The 24,899-nt window shown below is 38.5% G+C and overlaps 5 protein-coding genes and 6 non-coding genes across 16 annotated transcripts in view; 9 read left to right on the top strand and 2 right to left on the bottom strand.

Annotated features, from left to right (window-relative positions):
* Nucleotides 1-205: 205 nt before the first annotated feature.
* Nucleotides 206-5,673, top strand: kyat1 (kynurenine aminotransferase 1). Of its 2 annotated transcripts, none has more exons than XM_028024792.1 (13): nt 206-418; nt 508-566; nt 1,416-1,563; nt 1,720-1,869; nt 2,890-2,976; nt 3,074-3,196; nt 3,305-3,425; nt 3,497-3,573; nt 3,648-3,737; nt 4,260-4,446; nt 4,557-4,633; nt 4,726-4,812; nt 4,921-5,673. In XM_028024792.1, the coding sequence occupies exons 1-13, from the start codon at nt 350-352 to the stop codon at nt 4,978-4,980; spliced, it is 1,335 nt and encodes a 444-aa protein (XP_027880593.1). In that variant the 5' UTR covers nt 206-349; the 3' UTR covers nt 4,981-5,673. The 2 variants fall into 2 exon arrangements, with proteins under 2 accessions (XP_027880593.1, XP_027880594.1); XM_028024793.1 differs by having other exon boundaries at nt 231-404.
* A 145-nt stretch (nt 5,674-5,818) lies between these two features.
* On the top strand, nt 5,819-9,483 carry spout1 (SPOUT domain containing methyltransferase 1). Of its 2 annotated transcripts, none has more exons than XM_028024797.1 (12): nt 5,819-5,962; nt 6,044-6,083; nt 6,843-6,956; nt 7,034-7,193; nt 7,275-7,364; nt 7,445-7,494; nt 8,249-8,379; nt 8,463-8,535; nt 8,611-8,736; nt 8,828-8,930; nt 9,079-9,226; nt 9,333-9,483. In XM_028024797.1, the coding sequence occupies exons 1-12, from the start codon at nt 5,915-5,917 to the stop codon at nt 9,408-9,410; spliced, it is 1,161 nt and encodes a 386-aa protein (XP_027880598.1). In that variant the 5' UTR covers nt 5,819-5,914; the 3' UTR covers nt 9,411-9,483. The 2 variants fall into 2 exon arrangements, with proteins under 2 accessions (XP_027880598.1, XP_027880599.1); XM_028024798.1 differs by having other exon boundaries at nt 5,820-5,962; nt 8,638-8,736.
* Nucleotides 9,484-9,795: 312 nt separating this feature from the next.
* st6galnac6 (ST6 (alpha-N-acetyl-neuraminyl-2,3-beta-galactosyl-1,3)-N-acetylgalactosaminide alpha-2,6-sialyltransferase 6) lies at nt 9,796-18,009 on the bottom strand. 4 transcript variants are annotated; one of them, XM_028024802.1, is made up of 6 exons: nt 17,903-18,009; nt 17,489-17,564; nt 15,108-15,302; nt 14,102-14,514; nt 13,896-14,003; nt 9,796-12,378 (listed from the first exon to the last, which is right to left on the bottom strand). In XM_028024802.1, the coding sequence occupies exons 2-6, from the start codon at nt 17,510-17,512 to the stop codon at nt 12,192-12,194; spliced, it is 927 nt and encodes a 308-aa protein (XP_027880603.1). In that variant the 5' UTR covers nt 17,513-17,564; nt 17,903-18,009; the 3' UTR covers nt 9,796-12,191. The 4 variants fall into 4 exon arrangements, with proteins under 4 accessions (XP_027880603.1, XP_027880605.1, XP_027880602.1 ...); XM_028024804.1 differs by lacking the exon at nt 17,903-18,009 and having other exon boundaries at nt 17,489-17,893; XM_028024801.1 differs by lacking the exons at nt 17,489-17,564; nt 17,903-18,009 and adding an exon at nt 16,438-16,777 and having other exon boundaries at nt 9,796-12,375.
* miga2 (mitoguardin 2) overlaps nt 16,243-24,899 on the top strand; it is a 23,387-nt gene continuing 14,730 nt past the window's right edge. The window contains exon 1 of the mRNA XM_028024784.1: nt 16,243-16,265. The gene's annotated coding sequence lies outside the window, so the exon portion shown is untranslated. The remainder of the gene's footprint in view (nt 16,266-24,899) is intronic.
* st6galnac4 (ST6 (alpha-N-acetyl-neuraminyl-2,3-beta-galactosyl-1,3)-N-acetylgalactosaminide alpha-2,6-sialyltransferase 4) overlaps nt 18,396-24,899 on the bottom strand; it is an 8,595-nt gene continuing 2,091 nt past the window's right edge. Inside the window, exons 3-4 of the mRNA XM_028024805.1 lie at nt 20,171-20,278; nt 18,396-19,251 (exon numbers count right to left, since the gene is read on the bottom strand). Coding sequence (XP_027880606.1) covers nt 19,065-19,251; nt 20,171-20,278 — 295 coding nt within the window. The 3' untranslated portion in view covers nt 18,396-19,064. The remainder of the gene's footprint in view (nt 19,252-20,170; nt 20,279-24,899) is intronic.
* On the top strand, nt 20,724-20,817 carry trnai-uau (transfer RNA isoleucine (anticodon UAU)). The gene is made up of 2 exons: nt 20,724-20,761; nt 20,782-20,817. It is a non-coding gene; the product is annotated as a tRNA-Ile (tRNA).
* Nucleotides 22,206-22,299, top strand: trnai-uau (transfer RNA isoleucine (anticodon UAU)). Its single transcript has 2 exons — nt 22,206-22,243; nt 22,264-22,299. It is a non-coding gene; the product is annotated as a tRNA-Ile (tRNA).
* trnai-uau (transfer RNA isoleucine (anticodon UAU)) lies at nt 22,653-22,746 on the top strand. Its single transcript has 2 exons — nt 22,653-22,690; nt 22,711-22,746. It is a non-coding gene; the product is annotated as a tRNA-Ile (tRNA).
* trnai-uau (transfer RNA isoleucine (anticodon UAU)) lies at nt 23,248-23,341 on the top strand. Its single transcript has 2 exons — nt 23,248-23,285; nt 23,306-23,341. It is a non-coding gene; the product is annotated as a tRNA-Ile (tRNA).
* Nucleotides 24,008-24,101, top strand: trnai-uau (transfer RNA isoleucine (anticodon UAU)). The gene is made up of 2 exons: nt 24,008-24,045; nt 24,066-24,101. It is a non-coding gene; the product is annotated as a tRNA-Ile (tRNA).
* On the top strand, nt 24,465-24,558 carry trnai-uau (transfer RNA isoleucine (anticodon UAU)). Its single transcript has 2 exons — nt 24,465-24,502; nt 24,523-24,558. It is a non-coding gene; the product is annotated as a tRNA-Ile (tRNA).

The following is a 24,899-nucleotide window of genomic DNA, read 5'->3' as shown; positions in this document are numbered from 1 at the left end:
AGTTATAAGTGCACTTTATTTCCCTTGGGATCAATAAAGTATTTTTTGAATCTGAATATTCTAACATTTTTTGTCGATTTTAGGGGCCCGTGTCTGAACTCAAGCCTAACCTTCACGTTTTAAACAGATTTTTTTTTTTAGCAATAACCTGGTGCTGAACCTGGCTGCGCGCGCCTTTTGATGGGCGGGGCCAATGTTTGTCTCCGCCCACAAAGGAAACAAAAACAAGAAGGTCGAAGCGAAGTTGCTGATGCAGCTGTACTCCTGTCAGCACCGGAGTGTCTGAGAAAGTTTGAATCTTTCAGCTTCACGTCGATGCTATGCTGTCTGGAATAATGTGCAGCCATTCATGGGAATAATCAGGATTTTGGCTCCTTATTTGACTCTGATTCGTCCTAATTTAGGTCAGAATCATAAGGTCAGCATTTCTTTACTTATCAAAGGAAGCAATTACGATATGTTTTGCATACTTCTATGTGGAGGATTTAAAATATGCATTTATTTCAGCTAATCATGGCCAGACGACTTTATGCGAGCAGAACAATCGGTGTGGATAAGAACGTTTGGTGAGTAATTATGAGTAAACTCATATTTGATATCAAACTACTGCATGCATGAAAGAAGAATAACAAAATTATTACAAGAACACAAATTTATCGTGTGGTACAAACGATACCGTTTTGCCTGATCATGTCAATACTTGTGGACGACTAAGTGAGTATTATGCGACCTGTCACTCATAATGAATCACCTTCCATCTTTCAATTCAGCTCTAATTTATTCACTCCAAAGTGAAATTATACGTTAATATGTAAAATACAAACGAATTGGGTATTAGTAATATTAAAATATTAAAATATATCTAATATTTGTAAGAACCGTGCAAATAATATTATACTTCAGAACAATATTAGATTTCAGAAACGTTTTAAACCACTGATGAGCTAAAAGAGCCATCTGATTGGCGGAGCAGAAGGCGGAACACTGAAAGGGTCAAAGTCCCGTGAATGTACAACCTCGAAGATGGTAATGAGAAAAGTCTTTACCTTATATAAATGTCAGGACAGCAACTGTAGCAGAAAGAAATGTGTTCCTAGAGTAATTCTGATCTCAGATTGTTTTTAAAAGCAAAGCTCTGTTGGATTTGGGGTATCAGTGCTTAGTGTTGACTAATGGTAATCATACAGTTATACTTAGACAATTACTTTTTATTTCACCTCTTTTTTTATCCTTTTTTAAATGTATTTATTTATAATTTCTCAGAATTAAACAACCAAGACGGACAACACGAATAAACGACAGAGACTCAAAACTGATATGGCTGTAAATAATGAACAGATCTTCTACGTATTACGCTGTAAAACGTCATAATCTGTTAAAAAATGAACACTGCTTGACCTGTTTTGCACCAACAGGGTTGAATTCACACAGCTGGCTGCAGATTACAAAGCTGTGAACCTCGGACAGGGATTTCCCGACTTCTCCCCGCCGCAGTTTGTTCAGGATGCTTTCTGTAAGGCTGTGAGCGGAGGACCCCAGATGCACCAGTATACCAGAGCTTTTGTAAGCAGAAATGTTAGCTTAGGTTGATGACTGTCGATCTGTAGAGGCTGAAAAACAAACATGCTTAGAATTTGGTATTTGTCTGGAAATTTTCAGCTGTTAATCACATGTTAAAAGGGGAAGGGATTTTCATTTGTTTCACTTTCTGTCGAACAGGGCCATCCTCGTCTGGTAAAAAGCCTCGCTAAATTCTTCAGCCGGATCGTTGGGCAGGAGATCGACCCCTTTGAAGACGTCTTGGTCACAGTTGGAGCTTATCAGGCACTTTTCTGTGCATTTCAGGCTCTGATTGATGATGGAGATGAAGTATGGACCTTTGTGTGAACCTTACATTTTCTGTATGTTTCAATGATTCAGCAGTTAGATTACTCTCAGGTTTATATGCACAGCACCCTGAAAATGTATCTGTATCCAGAAAATTGGTTTAAAAATTTATTTTATGCAAAAGAAATTTACTTTAATTGAGGCTCTTTTTACTCTGTTGACCCCAGTTGCCTTCAGAAGTTCCAAAATTAGTGGAGTTCACCTGCACAGAATTTAATTTTAGTAAAAGTATAGCTGTTTTGTGAAGGCCTCTGAGGTTTGCCAGAGGCGGTACCGTATCATAAACACGAGATGAAGATTATTGTGAAGTTTAAATCAGGGTAGGACTTAACAAAATCCTAAAGAAAAGGAGCAGGTTAAAAAAATGTATTCCCAAAAAACTAATAGGTCCTATGAAGGTCCTGTTTTTTAGGTAAGTAGGAAATCCATGTGGAAAAAGGTTCTCCTGTCTAATGAGACCAAAACTAAACTTTGTTGTCCCTCAAATGAAATGCTGTCTTGAGGAAACTAACACTGCATCCTCAATACACAATTGGTTTAAACTGTTGTGTGCGTGTGATCTTTTCAGCTAATTGTAAGTTTTTCTTTTCAGAGTAATGCTTTTGTTCAGTATGATCACATAAAGGTCACCTTACGACAACCCTGAACATACAACCGTAACCACAAGATTAAAGCATATCAATGTGTCAGAACGATCTAGTCAAAGTCCACACATAAATTTGATGAATCTTTGGGAAGACTTGAAAATGAATGTTCACAAATATTCCTTATCCAATCTAACTAAGCCCAAGCTAAACTTGTGGCTTGTGCGGATTATGGCTGTAATTGAGCGAAGTATTGAGTAGGAAGAACTGATTAATCAGATTTTTAGCTGTCAGACTTTTTAAAAACGACAGATTACAAGTATAAGGAGAATTATTACTTGTGCTAGGTGTTGTGTAAATAAATATCTGTAGAAACGTTTTTGTTATGGACCACAACTGATTGGATTTTATCCTTCAGGTGATAATTGTGGAGCCGTTCTTTGATTGCTACCAGCCGATGGTTCTGATGGCGGGAGGGACCGCGGTGTATGTGCCGCTGAGACCGGTAAATGGTTAAATCTGAAGGACCTGATGTCTCTGAGCTCCTTTGGACGCTCGTGTTTGACATGTGAGAGACATTTTGTTTTTGTCACTAACCGTAGAAAGGGGACAGCACCGTCCTGTCAAGTGGAGACTGGGTTCTGTCGGCTGAGGAGCTCGCCAGCAAAATCACTCCCCGCACAAAAGCCATCGTTATCAACACTCCCAACAACCCTTTAGGCAAGGTGGGATTTATGATGCCCACTCTGCTAGGAAACCCGAGCTCTTCGCAAACATCCCTTTCAACACGGAGGTGAAAAAATAAACGTAATGAGTGAGTTCTGGGTTTACAGGTTTACAAGGTTGAGGAACTGCAGATGATTGCCGACTTGTGCATTAAACACGATCTGCTGTGCTTCAGCGACGAGGTGTACGAGTGGCTCACTTACGACGGAGCCAAGCACGTAAAGATAGGTGAGACACGAGCACGGCTTCAACTCAACCTCATCAAACACACATTCATCAGCCGCTTGTGTTTCTGACAGCCAGCCTTCCTGGGATGTGGGAACGAACCATAACAGTGGGCAGTGCTGGGAAAACCTTTAGTGCTACTGGCTGGAAGGTAATACACAGGCTGTTGTCATTTAGAGTTTCTGCTGTTAATTGTTTTGTAATTAATACTATCTCTGGTTTTAGGTTGGCTGGGCTATAAGTTCAGGAAAACTTATCAAACACATGAAAATCATCCATCAGAACTCGGTGTATCACTGTGCAACAGCAGCTCAGGTAACTTCATGGACAAACATTGCTCCATGTGATGACATACAGCAGCTTACTAGTTTCTTCAAAGCAATAATGTTGAGTTTTAGTAATGGGCCCTCTATGTTTTTGCCCCCCTCTCCCTCTGCTTCAACACTCTCACTTTGAATAAATTAATCTTTTATTAGGTAACTACAGAACATAGTAAGTTTGAGGGATCATTTATCCCTTTAGTTAGCCTGTGTTGGAGCACGAGCTTATCTACAACATGCAGGACATCGGCCCTTAAGTACCAGAACTGGACAGCATTGACTTCCAAGTTTCCCTGTGAAGGAGTTAGCTGTACATTGGTTGCAGCATGTCTTCAGAACATGGATGGAACTTGGATGAAGTTGACACAGGTATCTTTTGAGAGATGCCTGTGTCCTTTTCCATCAGAAACTTCTTGAAAGTTCCTTAAAAAAAATCTGTTTTTAAATAAAATTTTTCTAGCATTATTCGTATCTCTAGCGTTTTTTTAAATTCTTGACTCATCCCGTTGTCACCCAGGAAGCCGTGTCCCACGGATTCGACCGCGAGTACGAGCTGTTCGGGACTCCAGAGAGCTACTTCCAGCAGCTGCCTGCGATGCTGCACCAAAAGAGGCAGAAGGTGGCCTCGTGTCTGCGTAGTGTGGGCCTGCAGCCAGTCATGCCAGAGGGAGGATACTTCATGATCACAGACATCTCCTCTGTCCGTGAGTGACAAGCAAACATCTAAGCTGGACGCTTTGCATCCGGCGGGCGTTTATTTGGGCTTCCTAATGAATGTTTACTGTAAAACCAAACGTTTCTTCCTTTTGAACAGATGTGGATCTAAACGATGAGAGCACCAAGAACGAAAGTTACGATTTTAGATTTGTCAAATGGTTGATTAAGGAAAAGGTAAAGTCTAGTAGATATTATTTAAAAAATTTATATGTTTGTTTTTTTCAAAATTTTTTTAGTACCTAATTTTTTTATTTGTTTTTATCAAGGGCTTAGCGACAATCCCAGTCTCTGCTTTCTTCAGTCCAGAACACAGCAAAGAGTTTGACAAATACATCCGCTTCTGTTTCGTTAAGGTAAATACAGCCACTTTGATCAAAACTGATGGTCTTTTCTTTTTCACTTGTCAATTCTCTCAATCAGAAAAATTTTGTTGTGTTGTTGTTTGTGTTTTCTTTAAACAGGAAGACTCCACACTGGAAGCGGCGGAAGAGATCTTAAGAAAGTGGAGTCAAAAAGAATGAGATTTACCGTCCATCATCCATGTTTTCTAGAGCAACCTACTGAGCCTCCTCAGGAAAACTGTTCAGGAATCATGTTTATGTTTGTGTTTGTCCTTGGTCAAAGTTTTTCACACCACTCGTCTGGCCTGAAAGTTCAATAAAGCATTCAGCAAACAGTTGTTCTGTGTTCACATTATGCTTGTGATGATTATAGCTGCTAAGTGATTTCACTCATTGTTTTTCGACAATTACTTGTGTGGAGATTCTAGTTATTTTTCGCTGATCTTTTTGTATCTTTTTGAGAGGATGTTGAATGCTAGAGTTTCAGATTGTTACATACTGGCACAATCTGTAACAATAGTTACAGATTTTTAATTTTATGAATGCATGTCCTATTTAGCATCCTTAGTTTTTTAAAATGTATCAACTACACAAATACTTTTTTTCCAAAAAAAGGAAAAGAAAAGTGTCTATTGCAAACTGTATGTTTTAATTAAATTTTTGTCAAAGAATTCCAATTCTGTTCTATAAATGTTAAATAATTATTCCCCTTAAAGATGTTAAAAGCACTGTTATGTGTGTATGACTCCCTGTGTTTTATCGGTTTTATCAGCGTACGCGGACACTGCTGCACACTAAACTAACCATAAACATGTAAGACTGACTAAGCTGGTCAACCAATCTCAACAGAAAAAAAGTCAATTTGCTAATAAACTACATTTTCTTTATTTGGTCGAGGTTTAAGTGAATTGATTCGACATAATAGAATTTAATTCTTGAGTGATGTTCTGCTCGACACTCCATACCAGTCGGTGGCGGTAATGCACCAATTGTGTCGTTTGCCAACAACCAAAACACATCAAAGAAGAAGAACTGATTCGACTTTTATTTTATGCGGAAGTCAACCCGGAAGTAAATAAACCCACGTGTAGATGTTGACTGTAGATGTTGAAAAATGTCGACCAATAGTGCAGAGAAAAGACCTAAACCTCCGTCCTCTCAGGTACTGATATAATATAATTAACACGTTAGTGTGAGTCATTGATATTGTCATCTGTTTTAATGTATGCCTAATTTATTTCAGTTCGGGGACCAGATTCCCTGGAAGAAAAGGAAAGCAGAATGTGAGTAGAAGCTAACTGTGCTAACAGCTGCATGTTCACTAGGTTTCACTAGTGGCAGGCTAAAACATTGGTTTAGCATTATCTGGAATACTCCAGCTGTGATAATACGCATAGCCCACGTTTTATTATACAAGACTTCAAGTCACTTGAAGTAGCACCATCAAGCGCCACAAGTTTGAACTCATGTCAGTAAAGATGAAATGGATAACAGCAGAATATGAGGTCAAAGCTATTTGAGGCAATTCATTTCTAAATAATAGGATCCATTCCTTACACAAATGGGTAAAACGATATATAAAGTGCATAATGTTAAACTTATGGTTGATTTGTAGCTTAGCATTTGTTTGATGGGTGTTTATCGTTTTGATATTATAAAATAACTGATTAACAGATTTAGGAACTGTCAGACTTATTAGACCATTTCCATGTATATTTTCCTCTACCATTTAGCCTCGTGTAGCTTTCAGGTGAGGTTGTTTGCTCTTAAGAAGTGCCACAAGGTATTGTTTTCCCACCATTCCCTTTTATTCTGTACACCTCAGAATTCTAGTAGAAATCAAAGTGCTGTCTTCTATCATGCTATAGAGAATAAAACGTCTTCTGTCATATGTTGGTGTAGGGTCTTCTGAGACAACGACTTAAAGAAGCTAAATTTTGGCACATAAACTTGTCAAAATATATTTAATTGAAATAAATTCTCTTAAAAATGATCTGTATTGTAATTCTAAGATAACTGTAAACTGTTTTTGTCCCTAACAGTAAAGGAGAAACACAAGCAGTGGAAAAATGCTAAACTCATCAAACGGTTGGAGAAGCAGAAACAGCAAGAGACTGCAGAAAGAGCAGAGCAGGAGGAAAGCCAGAGTAAAAAAGGTAATAGTCGTCATTTACTGATTATCAGTTATTATCGGCTCAGGTAGCCGTAAACAGACGGGGGACGTGTTTTTCAGGTCGAGCTTACACGGTGAGCGTGGCCCTTCCGGGCTCCGTCCTGGACAACGCTCAGTCCCCTGAGCTCCGGACGTACCTGGCGGGACAGATCGCCCGAGCCTGCGTCGTGTTCAACGTCGACGAGATCGTCGTGTTCGACGAGCAGGGGGAAGATGTCAAGTAAGCGGTCCGGGAGGAAAACATTTAGTGTAAATACTATTTGCACCATCAGAATACAAAGTGATGCTGTTTTTGCTCCAGGAGTGTCGAAGGAGAATTCAAAGGTGTTGGAAAGAAGGGCCATGCATGTATTCAGCTTGCCAGAATCCTTCAGTACATGGAGTGTCCGCAGTAAGTGTGGAAACGGTTAGATCAGTAACTATTGCTGTTTACTCCTCGATTTGTCACGTATGGCTCCTGTTCTCCACCAGGTATTTGCGCAAGTGGTTCTTCCCAGTGCACAAAGACTTACAATATGCAGGTAATTTTAAAACCATGATAATTTTTAAGTGATTTATTTTGAATTTACCATATGTGAAGGTCTGAGATTGTAGGTGTCTTGTAGACAGATGTGAGATGGCCAACCCAAACAGCACAATAGCAGACTGTTTCTGTTAAACATATGCTGACTGTTGTCAACAATGAGACCTACTTGTATAGTACAAAATTTCCTCTGGATGTGGATCAACTAAACACACCAGTTTAGTGTGTGTTTAGTAAAAGTTGAAAGCCTTCAACTTTCTGATGGTTTAAAAACATCTGAATTATTTACATGATTGAATTCCATACAGTCCGTTTGTGGGGCATTTTAAAGTATAAATTCAAACATTCAGTGAATTTAGTGCAGATATTTATATCAATGTCAGCCTTTATTTAGGATGCCTGTACATTTCTAAATGAATAGCAAGCCAAAGGACAAATACTTGAATAGGGAGGAGAGATTCATAAGTGAATAGATGAAGGAAAAATATGGAAGATGCAGGCAGAGCTACTTGCTAGGATTAAACAGATGAAAGGAGAGATGTGTGTCAAGTTAAATGGATTCATAAATGCACACATGCATAGATGGTTGTTTAGGCTTGTAGAACTACAAGGAAGGAGGGTTTTTGTTAGATTATCTGTCAGAGGGTTTTTCTGTTTAAACCTCTAACACTAGTGACAAAAACTGCATTGGAATTATAGTAAAAGTGCAAAAACAACATTGTTTCAAGTCAGTCCATGTTATTTTCCACTAGGTTTGCTTAATCCTCTGGACAGTCCTCATCACATGAGGATAGACGAAGAGTCAGAGTACCGGGAAGGAAGAGTCCTCAACAAGCCGCCGAAACAAGGAAAGGGTTCGTTGGTGAACTGCGGAATGAGAAAGGTGACTTCGACACAACTGTTAGTCTGAATTTGGTAAGTGAGAGATTAAGCAGGTCTGACTGTGTTATCAAATGCTGTCTCCAGGACGTGCGGATTGATAAACAACTTCAGCCAGATCTGCGAGTTACAGTGAAACTTACTAAGACACAGAATCAAGGTAGGTTTTCCCCATTGGAATATACTGTACTTTATTCATCCATTGCAGTGTAACACAAATAGAACATCAGTTCAGTGTTTGTCCATGTGTGTGCGTGCACAGAAAGCAGACTTTATAAAGGTGTCGTCGTGGCGCCTCATGTTCCCAGAACAGAAGGTGGTCTCTACTGGGGGTACACAGTCCGCCTGGCATCCTGCCTGAGTATGTGCCTCTTTTTTTTTCTTTTTAAATCCTGTGACTTAAATCCTGCAAAATGTGTAGAAAAATTTTCGCTGCTGGCTGTTTTTTGCAGGTTCAGTTTTCACTGAGAGTCCCTTTAAAGAAGGGTATGACCTGACAGTTGGCACCTCAGAGAGAGGCAGCAGCGTGGACCAAGTCATTCTGTCACCTTTCAAGTAGGTTCAAAGCTCTTTAAATGATTAGGTCAGTTGGCCATGTGCTTTAAAATCAGCATGCTTGCATGTAAATTTATTTGTCAAGCGTCTATAGTATTTAGTGTTAACATCCTGCCAATTAGTGACATTCTCTCCATCCCCTCTTCAGGCACCTTTTGATGGTATTTGGAGGTCTTCAGGGTTTGGAAGCCAGCCTGGATGCAGACCAAAACCTGGATGTGACCGACCCCAGCGTCTTGTTTGACCTCTACCTTAATACATGTCCAGATCAGGGCAGCAGAACCATTAGAACAGAGGTAAAATGCGAAAATAGACGGATAAAGAGAAGCCAACTGCACTGTAAACATAATGACAAAGTTTCCATTTTCGCTCAGTATTGTAATTTAATCTTTCTGTTAACAGGAAGCTATTCTAATCTCCATGGCGGCACTGAGACAGAAGATCACAGCTGCTTTTTCAGAAGATTCCAGTAGTTCATGAAAAATACTGTAAACACATCTTTGTGTAGCATATCTGAAAATTACCTTCTGTAAATAGATATCGACTTAATTGACCAGTCTTAAGTTTTTTTTCTCTGCTATGCAGTGGAAACTGAACATGGTTTGTGCATTGTCTATCTTAACAATGCTTTGATGAACAGTTCTGAAACAAAAACAAAACACACTGAAGTTTTAAATTTTTTGAGAACCCAAAATATATCTGCACAGAGAAAAGATGATCAATTCTAAATTGAGCTTCAGTACCTTGCACAATAATCTCCTTGAATGCATCTCATGTTTTCAGGCTAACAGTCATTGCACATTCATTCGGAGGTTGTCTGGATGGTAGACATGCATCTTAAAAAGAAAATTTGAAGCGAAGTTAATACAGTCTGCAGCAAATTCTTCCTTTATTATGGATATAATCTTTGTGGTGCAAACATAATTTACAGTAGTATGAAGTGTCACATAAAAATGAAAGACAAAAAAAAAAGATATCTGCCTTCTCTGTTCTGAAAGTGGTTAAAAACAATTATTTCTGTCTCTTATATCACCATAATTTTAATATTTAATTGGATTTTCATACTTGATACCAGATAAAAATCACACTCTTCATAACCAACAAATGACTTTCAGCAAAACATGACTGGATTTGAAGAACTAAAGCACAAGGATGGTCATCAGCTACTCCTAAAAGGCAATATGGTTAGAAAATGCAATCCTCCAACTAAACCTCCCTTCTAATTTCTTGAACTGAATAAAGCACTGAAATAAACCTTTATGGAATACATTCTGGTTGCATGCACCTAAAACTTTGGCCAGTTTCAAATGTCAATGGATGCATTAGTTCCCCACTTGTGGCAAAAATATTTAACTGAAGTTAGTTAGGTCTGGGTTGTTGTAAAACTACAATGTTGTCCAGTTCAACATGCGCCTGCTCTAAACCACAGTGTTTGGGCTGCTGTGTTGTCTCATAAGGCTCCGCTATGATTGGCCTGTCGGCTGAATTGGACATCTGTCTTTGGCAGCTATTTTAGAATATGATCTCTTTACAACAGTGATGAAAACTACTTAAATTATTGTGTCGTAAACCACTTGATGATTTTGGATTAAAGGAACTTGCTGATATAATCCTCCCAACATTGAAAACATTTAAATACATAAAAATATAGAGATGTGTACAACCTTTTAAATTAGTCATTTTCTATGTACAAAATTTCAGTCAGACAGCACTATGTGGCACACAGATGCAGCGAGGAAGTTTACACACACATTCATTGGAATGAACACATTATTTTGGGGTTTTAAATGAGGTTACCCTTTTTTTTCCAGGGTGGAATGATTATTACCACACATAACCTGATTTATTTTATCAAAAAATAAATCTAACTTGTGTTTTTCCTAGACTCTATTAAATATAAATCTTTCAAACTATTAAGTAAGTGATCATGATTGGCTGTAATAGTTTCAAACATTCAAGCATTGACATGTTTATTACTGGATAGTCCTATACTGGTAACAATGGGGCAGTCCAATGAACTCAGTCCAAAAAAGAATCAACACCTAGAGAAGCCAAAGGTTTTCTGGAGAACGCTTTACGGGCAGATGAGACAAAGAATGAGACAAGGCAAGGCTTTTAAACCAAACTGCACCAGCTGTCTAGCCTCAGGATGTGGGGTTGTTTAGCTGCCAACACACAAAGTGGAAGGAATTTTTAAGAATCAATTTTCCTGGATTTTACCATTCAATAAATGCACATCAAAACCTACTTTGTAATAGCCAACTTGCTAACATCAACCTTGTGGAAGTCTTCCCAAAGCTGTGACCTCGGTAGTATTGAAAATGTGCAAACTTTATATAAATCTGTTAGGTTCCTGCTAGGGATGCACAGATTTATCGGTGTCGATTTCCTCAATTTTGGGAAATCGGTGATCGGCCAATTTTTACATGTGAAGCTGATCTTAACCACCGATTTGATCTACCTCGGCAAAAGTATGTATATCAACTGTTATCTTCTTCTGCTCTACTGTGAGAGAGGTTTGACTAGCAGACTGGCCCACCGGATCAGATCTATATGTTTACAGTTAACAATAGTCATCTCACTGTTGGCAACTCATCAACTTTCTTGCTACATTTAGCAACATTTTGGACAAAAAAAATTGGCATCGGCCAAAATCGCAATCGGCAGGTCAGGATTTTTAATAGATCGGTGATCGGCCAGAAAACTGCAATTGGTGCACACCTAGTTCCTGGACAGAGCTGCCTTTTTAAGCAAACTATAGCAGTTCTGCATAAAGAGTGAATATCCAGCAAGTATTATGCTAGGATCTTGTTAACAGTTACAAAATGTATGTAATGACATGGGAGAGTCAAGCAATTACTACAGAGGGTGTATGTAAACATTTGAGCTTGTGTGTATAATTCTGACTCTGTGGCTCCACCCAGATTTGCCAGAAAACTTGGAAGGAGTTTGTTGTGAAGTCCCTTCACCCTGAGAAAAAAATATGCTCCAAATTAAACCTCAAACTGATTACATTCATGCCGTTGGTGTGTAAACTTTCTGACCACAATTGACAGTGCTCCAAAAGCCATACAAGTTTAGTACCTGAAATCAGAAATGGAAACACTTCCACACATCATCATCATCATTAACTGAAGATTTCCCGTATCTTCACCATCTTTGCCGGATAAAAGCATTTGTGAAGCCTCGTTTTGAGATCACCGTGAACTTGTAATCCGCTGTGCTCGTCTGCTTCTTGGCTGTACAGCTGCTCACCAAGTCTCACCACTTGGGGCTGGTGAATGTGATGTTATACAGCTTGGCCCAGCGGGCAAACACCTGTTTCTCTGTGATGAAACGATGGTGGTGTCCCCTGCGGTTGTTTTCATTCTGAAGGTACGTTGCACATTCGTCAGACTCCCTGGGTTTGTAGTAGTGGTAGGGCATCTTCTTGGACCCGGGCTTTCTTCTGGAAAGATGGCAATAACAGTATTATTTAGGTAAACATTTGATAGGAAATGATTTTTGATTAGAAATTACCTGACGAACTGACCAGAAACTAAAGTTCTGATGGTTTTTCGATGAAGTTTGTGAATTTTTTTGGTAGAGACAATGCGCATTGATTAGCTTTTTTGCAAATGCACCAGAATTAGCAAAAAGACTGTTTTTCATCTGTTATCCCTGGGCGAGTAATTTGTCTCACTAAATACAGAGGTTATACAAAAGAGGTTAAAATGACGTACCTACACAAATTTTGTCAATAAATACAATCAATACCAACAGTAACTACAAAGCAAACAAGACTATTATAAAAAAAAAAAAACAGGATTTAAAACTAAATTAATATTTAAACTAATATAAGATGCTATATTATCTCCTCTGGGACCATTTTGCCTGTTTTCATCTGTTGATCTGTGTAATGCCGACTGCTCCCTCTCACAGAGTGTGTTATCACGTCTGCTTTTAATATAAATTAATGATTGAATATGACAAACAGAATCTGTATACTTCAAATGAATGAATGATACAATGATCTAGCAACAGGATATTGTTGGATAAATTGTATTTTTAGTAATTATCAAATATTCGTTGTATCATGTAGCTTTGTAGTAACATTTAGATAATGTTTAATTATATGCTTTTTCTCTTTTTCCTCTATTCTAAGTAATGTCTCTGTGTGTTGAATAATTATGATTCCTTCCTGTGACCTCTTTGAGAAAGAGAGCAGTGAAGCCTTCATGGAGATAGCGGAGACAACTCTGTCTGCTCTCCTGTGGTACTCGACGCCGTGTCTGGTACTCGACTGGAGCAGAAAGATTTAGAGTGTAGATAACATGTGTCTAATAGTAAATGTCATTAGCGCTGCAACAATGTGATAAATTGTTTTCCCCTCCCTTTGAGAGTTAAAGCGCTCAGTGTAAGAGGGTCCCCTAAAAAAGCAATAAAATAGAGGGAGCGGGAGATGTGTTTTCAGAGCGGTTGGAGATTTGTAACTGAAAGCATCTCTCTGTCTGCTCTCCTCGCGAGTACAAAAAGAATTTAACTCTCTTGTCTTTCCTGTGTTTTGTTTAATAGGTATTTAGACCCAACAGATATAATAATTTATTTTGAATTATATATTTTTCCCCATTATGAGGTGTGCAGTAATATCAATGAGCAATAGTCTTTATTTTCAAGAAAATGAAGTTTTAATCTTTGTTGTTTGTAACATGATCTTACTAAATTTGTATATTACCGTTCATGTAGAGAAATACTGCTTTGTAGTCTTAAACTAGCTTTAAGAAAAAAACCCACTATAGACTGTTGAGACTTTACGCAGAAAATAGAAAAACCATTTTAGCAATTTGTGTTCTTAAAGAAATTAGCTAAACTTTGCATCAGACCTTTACAAAAGCCGTGATCAGAAATCAGCTAGATAAATCTCTGCCTGGTGAATCTTTTGTTATGAAACGTTTATACGTTTATAAGTCTTCTCTTTATACTCACCCGCAGTAATTTGGTGGAACCATCCCATATACTTTAATATTATCACATATCTCTATGGCTATGACCATTGTGAACCAGCCAGTGCTCAACCAAGAGTGGGACTTTTGTCTTTGCAGGAAGAAAAACAAAAACAGTCAGTAAGTACGACAGTTCCTTAACGAGAGGCTGTAAACATAAGATGTGATCAACGTCCAAACCAGGCTTACCTGTCCCGTCCGGTCTCTCTGCTGAACAGATTATCAAACTTTCGCATTTTGTTTGGTGAAATGCTGAAGAACGACAGGTTGCTATAGGTCATCCCGATCCTCTGGATCAATCTGAACAAAGTTCCCTTAGCGTCCTTCCAGATCTTATTCGGAGGTCCCCAAAAGATGATTGTGGAGTTGCTGTCCGTGCGCCGCAGATACTCGTTGGGCCGCCGCATCACCCTGAAGACGCTGGAGTGGGCCACGACCCTGAGGGTGGTGCGGTTGCCGACGTCCGTCTCGTAACCTGATGTGGGGGCGTCGTTCATGCGGATCACGCACTCCGTCCGGTCGATCTCGTCCCCCGCCCGGCTACCGAGGACGTGGCTGGAGCTCGTCACAAGTGCGCAGTTGCGACAGTGCAGGTTCATACTCTGAAAGAGACGACGTAAAACTTTTACAGCAAATTTAACAGAATTATCTAAGCCTCAACAACAGTGGTGAATTGAATTGATTTTTACTGGCTACGTTAAATGGGTGAGAACAATTTATTTAACAGGGTTTGTACACGTTTCTCACAGGAAAATTCAAGAATTTTCAAGGCAAGTTTCAACTGTAAAAAAAACACTTTTCAAATTTAGGCTTTTAATCAAACGTTAGGTTGGACTTTAGTACAAAACTCTACCGTTTGAACAGAGCAATTTGAAGGACTTTGTATAGAAATCAAGCAGTTTCCGAGCCTTGAAAAGACCCATTTAAAATTCAAACATTTTCATGGATTTCAAGCATCCGTACGCACCCCGATATAAGTGTATCACCTGCTTTTGGCAAACATATGCAAGATGTGTGGTTTTTCACTACTCTTAGTTCTCAATTGGTTCAACTGTTGAAAACAAATATTATCTAGAAATTTATGGCCAGTTTCAGTATCATTTTACCCCCTAACTCTGTTTTACCTCAAACTAAACCTTTGTCGCTTTCCACAAATCTCCCAAAATCCCAGGTGATAACCTGTTGAGCATCTTACCTTGTTACCGAAAACTGGCATGTAGCCATCTCTACCGGCTAACTTCCTGAGGTCTGCAGTCTTGACGGCGTGACTGATGGCCACGTGAAAGGGGATGTAGATGCCATCATTGCTGTTGTTGGAGCCATAGAGGATGAGGAGTGTGGTCAGGATGAAGACGGCAAAGAAGATCACCATCCTGTGGCTCTGTTGACCCTGCAGTGTAAATAACAGTGAAATGATAAATACAAGGCAGCAAACGTACTGTTCTCTCCTTTTTCAATTCACTGTGTACATTTTCACATTTTGTCACAAAAATCTGAAACTGGTGGCTCACTGGTGGAAAAGAAGAAAAGAAAGAGTTTTCTTATACACATCGTGTTTTAAAATGTAGGTCAAAATTCAGTTTTGCCATCATCTGACCAAAGTGCCTTTCTTTGCATTTTTTTGGTGGGTCTCCTACGTGTTTTGCACATAATTATTTCTGTTATACATTGGGTAAATTGCCATTGGATTCATTTTATGCAAATATCCAAAAGCAACAGATGGTAAATTTGGATACCAGCTTCAAACATGTTTGGTTGTCAAACTCAAAAAGGGATTTTTATCTTCTCCCCCCCCCCCCACACACACACCTCCTGATATGCTATTTTAGAGAAGGTTTTATAAATGCCTTCCTTTCTGGAAATATTGTAACTTGTTTTAGAGGCAGGATCACATACCGGTTTCTAATAAAAGAAGCACATAAAGGCTTAGATTGTAGCCATGACTGCACAATCTTATAAGTGGTTCAGAAACAGGAATATTTGGGTTTTTTAAGACTGTGTAGCCCTGGTTACTATCTAAAACTTTTTCTGGTTTCTCTCGTACTTTAAACACTCTCTGTGACCTTTAGCATGCTGGTCTGTACCAGTCGGGTCAGATGTAGGCTTTCAGTGCATCGACACTCCAAAATATAGTTTTATAGTAATTTAAACATAACAGCCAACAGGTATTTGACATCTTTTAAACAAACAATTTTTTTGCAATATTTTAACTCGCATGTAAAAATCCAAAGAAGCGCATTAAGGAACGTGATCAGCCAGCAATAAACAGACGGTTTATTGCTTTATTGCTGGTTCTTGCAAGTTGAACCATTTTTTTCGACATGTAATTTCATGGATTGCTTTCAACCAAACGGTAAGGAGGACAGCAACAGTTTAACTAGTTTACCTAGTAGGAATCTGTTTATGTTCGCTTTTAAATTCGTCCATTTGGTTGGTTGGTTTCCAGTCACATTCAAAAATATAAAATGACTAAATGTCGTATTCTGACTGACTGATTGAGCTCAAATAGTACATCTATGGCTTACCCGAAAAAGTTTTCTCATTGTGATTGCCATGTAAATGGAGTTTTTCCAAATTCTTCTCATTAGAGTTGACCGGAGTGATGGAAGCTCTTTTCCATTAAACTCTGAGTTCCAGTTTCTTCGGTCTGACTCTGGCATTCTTCTCTCTTTTCAGCCATTTCCCTGTTTGACTTAGGACAGGGTTGGGGGAGGAGTCATATCTGATCGGTTTATATTGATGTTTGGAGTCACTGAAGATGACTGCATGCTGTCTGCATGTTCCCTTCCTTGCAGCGACTGCTTCAGACATTTCCACACACTTTATGGTCCCTCCATTTTACGCCTTCAAGTATATGTCTTTTTTTAAAATAACTTTTCCTTTTAAAATTACTGTAAAATTGGTCATCCTTTGGGGACAGAAACAAAGCTAAAACTGAGTCTGTGGTAATGGTGCATTAAGGGTGGGGCTAAATAGGATTGGGTTGAGCAGAGGCTCTCCAGAAAATATTGTTAGTACTTGACAATTCATCTTAATGGAATGTGCACATAGACATTTTTTGGAAGGATAAAACAGAATAAAATAGTACCCATGACATGTTACTGCAAAGCTGACAGACTATGCCAAAAGCCACTTTGTTTACTTTCACAGGAAATTATGACAAGTTTCTTGTTTAACTACATGTGCCCATACTGTTTGGCATACTAAATAATAAATATACTAAATACTAATAAGTGTTTGTGTGACAACGTGAAATTCACCCCAAGACTAATGAATCCGATAGCTTTACCCTAATTGAAAACCTTCGGCCTTTTAATTCAATAACTATTGAATGCAGTGTTAAGAAACCGCCTGATACTCAACTCAACTTGAAAACCTCTGGGTTATTTTTCACAAAGCATGTAAAGCATAGGGGACCTCAGCTCATTAAGCACCATTTATAAAGACAGTGCTACATTTCCCCAGCCTCAAATCTGTATATGACATTTACAGACTGTTGCAGAATATTTCCGTCTCCCAAGTCCTGGCGATAATGTCGAGATGGAGGTGTTAGGTGCCACACCCTCAGCTGGTTACCTTGGCACTGATCCTGAGCCCCATGTTTTCCGATCAGCACTGAAACGCGGCCCCCCGTCACGGTCTGTCATCATACCTGCCAGCAACACACACACGTCCATCAAATCACATTGAATTGCAGCGCGTTTCGTGTAAAAGTGGGTCATCTGGACTAACAGCTGTATCACACCACTCTTAAATGTGAACCGCTTGGTGTCTTTTAACATTACTCAGGACTAACGGACCGGACATACAAGGTAAACATTTAGACAGTGAAACACCATCTTGCGCAGCCGCTCGTCGTCTGCTCTTAAAAAGGTTTCTTTAATTGTTCGTTTTCCAAAATGCACGGCCCGTCAGTGGAGCTTGGATGACCACTATCTCCCCACGAGTGTGTAATGCTATTAACATGCTCTAGCGTTAAACCGGGCTTACCTTGTCATAGCGGCATACCGTTTGATGTCTCCCTCCTCCTTCTTGGACCCCATTTTCCTGCGCCACGTGCTGACGTCATGGCCGGTTTCCTCACTGCAGCACGCGGCGAAAGCAACAAACTTACCCGCTTTAATCTGAAGTAGAGCATTTTCTTAAAATATTGTTTGAAATATGTGAAAATTGTTAATTTGCTTTACTTGGTCATTTGCTGAACCGAAGCACCAAAGTGTGCAAGGCAGAAAAGGGGCAGAACTTAGTTCCATGCTCAGCAATAAAGTGATATTGGATTTCATCTCATTTTCGTATGTTGGAATAGTTCCTCTTCTTATGCCATGTTGTTTACTGCCCATAAATGGTGACACATTTGCAAGGAAAATTAATTTGTGGTGAATGCAGTCCAAAACAGATTCTAGTGGAGGCAGTGTGAAAGTGTGGGGCTAAAGTCGCTATCTTCTCAGCATCCGTACATCATTAAAACTCAACACAAGCTGGGTGTGTTTGACATGAGATTTATTTAAGATGAAACATACCTCTCCAGCAGAGGCACCAAGTTTTCGCAGATACACAGTTAAGACACAATAAATAAGACACTATCATTCCAATAATTCACATTCCTAGTGTATCTTTAAGTAAAATGCTTCCAATAAAAATATTAGAACAGTCTTTGGAATTGATCACAAAATAAACAATATGTACCTGAGAGGGTAGCGATACAAGATTTACTCATTTAACCAGGCAGCATAATGCATAAAGTAATCCTTCTAAAAGTAAATTTTAGAAGAAAAATAACAGTACAGTTTTCATGTACGTTTGAATTCTGAACTGAATCTGATAGATAACCGTCATGATTTTAAGTTTGCTGATCCTAGTTCTGAGAGGAACATTTGATTAGTTACATTAAATCATTATGGATTACTGCAGAGTCCTGTAAAATTAAGGCACGTGAAGAGAACTAATGAATGTTTTATAAATTACTGTCATCCGTACAAATATATGGGTAAACATGACTACACTTTGCCCAGTTAAGTGTAGTCATTTGTAGCTAAGTGTGCTTTTCCTCACACACACATACCCAAAATGTTAAAACAAGAACAACAAAATAAAAGTCTAGTAACTTCAACATCTGTGAGATATTTATATATCTCAACAACTCTGCCATTTCTCAGAGTTTCCATGCAGGATATTTGAACTGTATATTGTGCTGTGTTGCCCATTTGGCATAGATGGCCTTCTCAGTGATGAAGCGGTGTCCTCCACGCTGTGTGAACTCGTGGTATGTATACATCCTGCACTCACTGATCCTCTTTTGCTCATAGTAATGGTAAGGAACGTCGCTGTGATTGGCTCGGCTGTGAGGATGAGAAAAACTCAACATTTAGGTCAGAATTTACTGTAGAAACATGATATAGGGGTGAAAAACATAAAAATCCAACCTTCAGATTGAACACATTAAGTAATTGAACACAATTAAGAAAATCAATGGTTCCTCCTTAACATTACTTTTATCATACTTCAACAGGGTGTCGAGGAGATTTTTTTAAATTAAGTATTCATAATGTTATGTTTTTCTGGGATACAAATTTCTTGTATAATGTTCTTACATAATGTTATGAATCATATAAATATGATATGGCGTATTGACCAATTTTTCTTAGTCACTCTTCAAAATAGAATTTTTAGTTCTCGCCATGTCAAGAAAAAAGTCAAAAGAGAATTATGGTGTTACTCACTTACAATACAAGAACAGAACCACAGTAATGGCTATTTTGATGCATGTTGATGGTTAAAAAAAAATCCTCAAAATATAACTATTGAGTATTATGCTTGCTATTTTAAACGACTGCGTAGAATAGCATATTTTTTGTATCTTTCCAATATATTAGAAATACTCTAAAAGTATGAAATGTTTAAAAAAATTATTTGTTACATTTAGTATTTTTATTCCATTTTAAGCACAGAAAATACCAACATCAATAGAACATCAATAGTTATTTAGTCATACAGCGTTATTTGGATGGAAGAAAATTAATAATAATCAGTTTCACTGTTGGCTCCCATTGCTCAGAAAGGAGTCTTAATATCTACAACTTAGCACAGGTAACACAGGATAGGGCTAAGGGTAGGGGTAGCATAATGAACAGAGGTTAGCAGTAGTCTCCATAACAACCATTTTTAAGGCTCTTGTATACATTTTAAACAGGCCAATCATTTTTGGAGGATGCTGAACATGAAATTGATAGAGTCTACCTAAAAATATCACAAACTTACCTACAGTAGTTATCATCAATCATTCCATAGACACTGATCCTGTCACACATATCCATAGCCAGGATCATTGTGAAAAATCCAGTGCTGAGAAACGCTCCAGTTTTCATTCTAAACAAAAAAAATAAAGCCATTGAGAGTTTGTATACTGACTAAATACAGTATCAATAACATTGATGCTAAGCTTGTGACACATTTGAGTTCTACAAATACAAATACACAATTTTTAACTTTAGCTGATTTAAGATTATCCTAAACTTTCACCTGAATAACTTGTGGGTGGTTACAAAAAAATAGCCCCTAAATGAAAAATCCTATTATTTACTGCCCGGCAGATATTTTGCTTTGTAATAGTATTTAAATTGCAATAGCAATGTCAGCTAGACATTAGTGTGATCACTGAAGTTTCCAGTGAACTTTTGTTAGTGAATTCTTGGCTGAGCTGTGTCCACAATGCCAACAGCTTTGAAGCTTGAATGAAAGAACCCATTGAATGGGATAACTTTCTCATCACACATAAACAGAGATGTACTCGAGATTTAAATCCTCTTCACAGGCTCCGGTGGCGCAATCGGTCAGCGCGCGGTACTTATAAGACAGTGGCCTGCAAAGCGATGCCGAGGTTGTGAGTTCGAACCTCACCTGGAGCAGTTGTTTTTGAAAAGGAGAAAAACATGTATATCCTAAGTAAAGTTAACACCGAGTGATAGAGTATTCCTAATATCCTTGGAACTGTAGGTTTGCTAGGAATTTGACAAATGATGGATTTCTACTGCAGACTGGTCTCTCAGAAGAGGTCAGACCAAGAATGATTCACAGATCTAAATGAAGAAAAACCTAATTTACTGGTGTGTCTTCCAGAGCAAGATGACTAGGAAACCCTTTAGGACTTTGCTGTTTTTCGCTTTTTGACTCATTGCTGAGCTGTGTCCCTAATGACAATAGATGGGAAGTAAAAAAAAACTGGTGAATTGGATGAGGAATGCCTTGTCACATAAACAGATATCTTTTAGATACCTAAAAAAATTTCACAGGCTCCAGTGGCACAATTGGTCAGTGTGCCATACTTGTAAGACAGTAACCTGCTAACTGATGCCGAGGTTGTGAGTTCAAGGCTCACCTGGAGTATTTTTTTGTCAGAAAACAGTCAAGTTATCATATTGGCTCTTTGGCAGCAAATGCTTTTCAAAAGGATAAAAAAATTGTATGAAAAATTATTCATCATTCATCAAAATCTGAAGGGTAATGTAGAGCATAGAAGTAACATGTCATTAGGTCTAGTTAGCTGAAATTCACACACAGATTATCGTCATAAAGTGTTGCAAACTTTTCTGGCGTTGTAGAGATAAGTGTGCTGCTGTACAGTGATCACATTGTTAGCTCAAGTGCTCACAGAAGCAGCTTATTCATAACAAAGGTTTCTAAAGAGTGGTGGCATCCCTGAAGTAAAGAAAATTATAAATCTCATTGTCCATTTTCTTTGTTTGATTCTTGATTTGTCCATGGAAATAGGAAAGCCTAATTTACTGGTGTTCCAGATACCTGAACCATTTTTCACAGACTCCAGTGATGCAATTTGTCAGCGCACAGTACTTGTAAGACTGCAACCAGTGAAGTGATGCTGAGGTTGTGAGTTCAATCCTTACCTAGAGCAGATGTTTAAAAACATTTATCAAAAATTATTATTAATTCATCCACAGATAAACACTAAAGTTTAGCATAGAAATAATTTGGCAGTACGTCTGGTTATCTGAAATTTGCATGCACACATTATAATGATGAGGTGATCTAGACTTTTCCTCCATTGTAGAGATTGGTATGCTGCTTTGTAATTATAATCAGTGATCACATTGTTAGCTCAAATGCTCATGGAAGCAGCTGGTTGTTGTCCCTGGAGTTGACAAAAAACTTTAGATTTCAACCTGAAGTAAAGAAAATTATAGATCTTATTATCAATTCTCTTTGTTTTATTCTAGATTTGTCCATGGCAATAGCCAGTCAAAGAGGCAAATTTTTTATATTTGCTCTATGCTTTCAGGCTCCAGTGGCGCAATCGGTCAGCGCGCAGTACTTATAAGACAGTAGCCTGAAAAGCAATGCTGAGGTTGTGAGTTCAAGCCTCACCTGGAGCAGATGTTTTTTTTTCAAAACAAAATTATTTAATCATTCATCATAAAGTGATGCAGAAATCTGACAAATGATAGTCTTCTATTGTAGACTGGTCTCACAGGAGAGGTCAGACCAAGAGTGATTTAGACTTCTAAATGAAGGAAAACCTAATTTACTGGTGTGCCTTCCAGAGCAAGATGACTAGGAGCTTGTAAGTGAATTTCTTTTGGCAAATTGTTGGCTCTTTGGGACATTGCTGAGCTTTGTCCATACTGGCAATAGTTGTGAAGCCCTGATGACAAAAAATGATGAATGGAATAAGGAATGCCTTGTCACATGAACAGATATCTTTTAGATATGTGAACTACTTTGACAAGCTCCAGTGGCGCAATTGGTCAGCGCGCGGTACTTATAAGACAGTAACCTGCTAAGTGATGCTGAGGTTGTGAGTTCAAGCCTCACCTGGAGCAAATGTTTAACAAAACAAAAATTATAATTGTAAAGTGATGATATAGTCACTTCATTATGTTGGCTCTTTGCCAAATGGCTGAGCAGTTTCCGTAATGACAGTAGTTGTGAAGTCCTGATGATAAAAAATGGCGAATGGGATAAGAAACGTCTTGACAGATAAACAGATACAATTTAGATATCTGAACACTTTGTACAGGCTCCAGTGGTGCAGCTGGTCTGTAGGTGGTACTTATAAGACAGTAACCTGCTGAGGTTGTGAGTTCAAGCCTTACCTGGAGCATATCTTTTTCAAAAGTTGAAAAAAACTGTATGAAAAATTACTAATAATTCATCCAAAGCTAAATGCTAATGTTTAGCACAGAAATAATTTGTTAGGGTTCAACCTGAAGTAAAGAAAACTATAGATCTTATTATCAATTCTCTTTGTTTTATTCTAGATTTGTCCATGGGCAATAGCCAGTCAAAGAGGCAAATTTTATATATTTGCTCTATGCTTTCAGGCTCCAGTGGCGCAGTCGGTCAGCGCGCAGTACTTATAAGACAGTAGCCTGAAAAGCAATGCTGAGGTTGTGAGTTCAAGCCTCACCTGGAGCAGATGTTTTCTTTTCAAAACAAAATTATTTAATCATTCATGATAAAGTGATGCAGAAATCTGACAAATGATAGTCTTCTATTGTAGACTGATCTCACAGGAGAGGTCAGACCAAGAGTGATTTAGACTTCTAAATGAAGGAAAACCTAATTTACTGGTGTGCCTTCCAGAGCAAGATGACTAGGAAACCCTAGGAGCTTGTAAGTGAATTTCTGTTGGCAAACTGTTGGCTCTTTGGCACATTGCTGAGGTGTGTCCATACTGGCAATAGTTGTGAAGTCCTGATGATAAAAAATGGCGAATCGGATAAGAAGCGTCTTGTCAGATAAACAGATACAATTTAGATATCTGAGCACTTTGTACAGGTTCCAGTGGTGCAGCTGGTCTGTAGGTGGTACTTATAAGACAGTAACCTGCTGAGGTTGTGAGTTCAAGCCTTACCTGGAGCATATCTTTTTCAAAAGGTGAAAAAAACTGTATGAGAAATTACTAATAATTCATCCAAAGCTAAATGCTAATGTTTAGCATAGAAATAATTTGTTAGGGTTCAACCTGAATTAAAGAAAATTATAGATCTTATTATCAATTCTCTTTGTTTTATTCTAGATTTGTCCATGGCAATAGCCAGTCAAAGAGGCAAATTTTACATATTTGCTCTCTGCTTTCAGGCTCCAGTGGCGCAATCGGTCAGCGCGCAGTACTTATACGACAGTAGCCTGAAAACCAATGCTGAGGTTGTGAGTTCAAGCCTCACCTGGAGCAGATGTTTTTTTTTCAAAACAAAATTATTTAATCATTCATCATAAAGTGATGCAGAAATCTGACAAATGATAGTCTTCTATTGTAGACTGATCTCACAGGAGAGGTCAGACCAAGAGTGATTTAGACTTCTAAATGAAGGAAAACCTAATTTACTGGTGTGCCTTCCAGAGCAAGATGACTAGGAAACCCTAGGAGCTTGTAAGTGAATTTCTTTTGGCAAATTGTTGGCTCTTTGGGACATTGCTGAGCTTTGTCCATACTGGCAATAGTTGTGAAGCCCTGATGACAAAAAATGATAAATGGAATAAGGAATGCCTTGTCACATGAACAGATATCTTTTAGATATGTGAACTACTTTGACAAGCTCCAGTGGCGCAATTGGTCAGCGCGCGGTACTTATAAGACAGTAACCTGCTAAGTGATGCTGAGGTTGTGAGTTCAAGCCTCACCTGGAGCATATGTTTTACAAAACAAAAATTATAATTGTAAAGTGTATGTAAAGTGACATTATAAACAGATTTAGTCACTTTATTATGTTGGCTCTTTGCCAAATGGCTGAGCTGTGTCCATAATGACAACAGTTGTGAAGTCCTGATGATAAAAAATGTTGAATAGGATAAGGAATGTCTTGTCAGATAAACAGATATCTCTTAGATATCTGAAGACTTTGTACAGGCTCCAGTGGTGCAATCGTGCGGTACTTATAAGACAGTAAACTGGAAAGCGATGCTGAGGTTGTCTGTTCGAGCCTCACCTGGAGCAGATGTTTTTCAAAAGGAGAAATATTAATAATCATTG

This window comes from Xiphophorus couchianus, chromosome 8 (assembly GCF_001444195.1).
Source record: "Xiphophorus couchianus chromosome 8, X_couchianus-1.0, whole genome shotgun sequence".
In the NCBI taxonomy this organism is placed as follows: Eukaryota; Metazoa; Chordata; class Actinopteri; order Cyprinodontiformes; family Poeciliidae; genus Xiphophorus; species Xiphophorus couchianus.
Note: the sequence above shows the minus strand (reverse complement) of the source record. Positions and strands in the feature narration are given on the sequence as shown.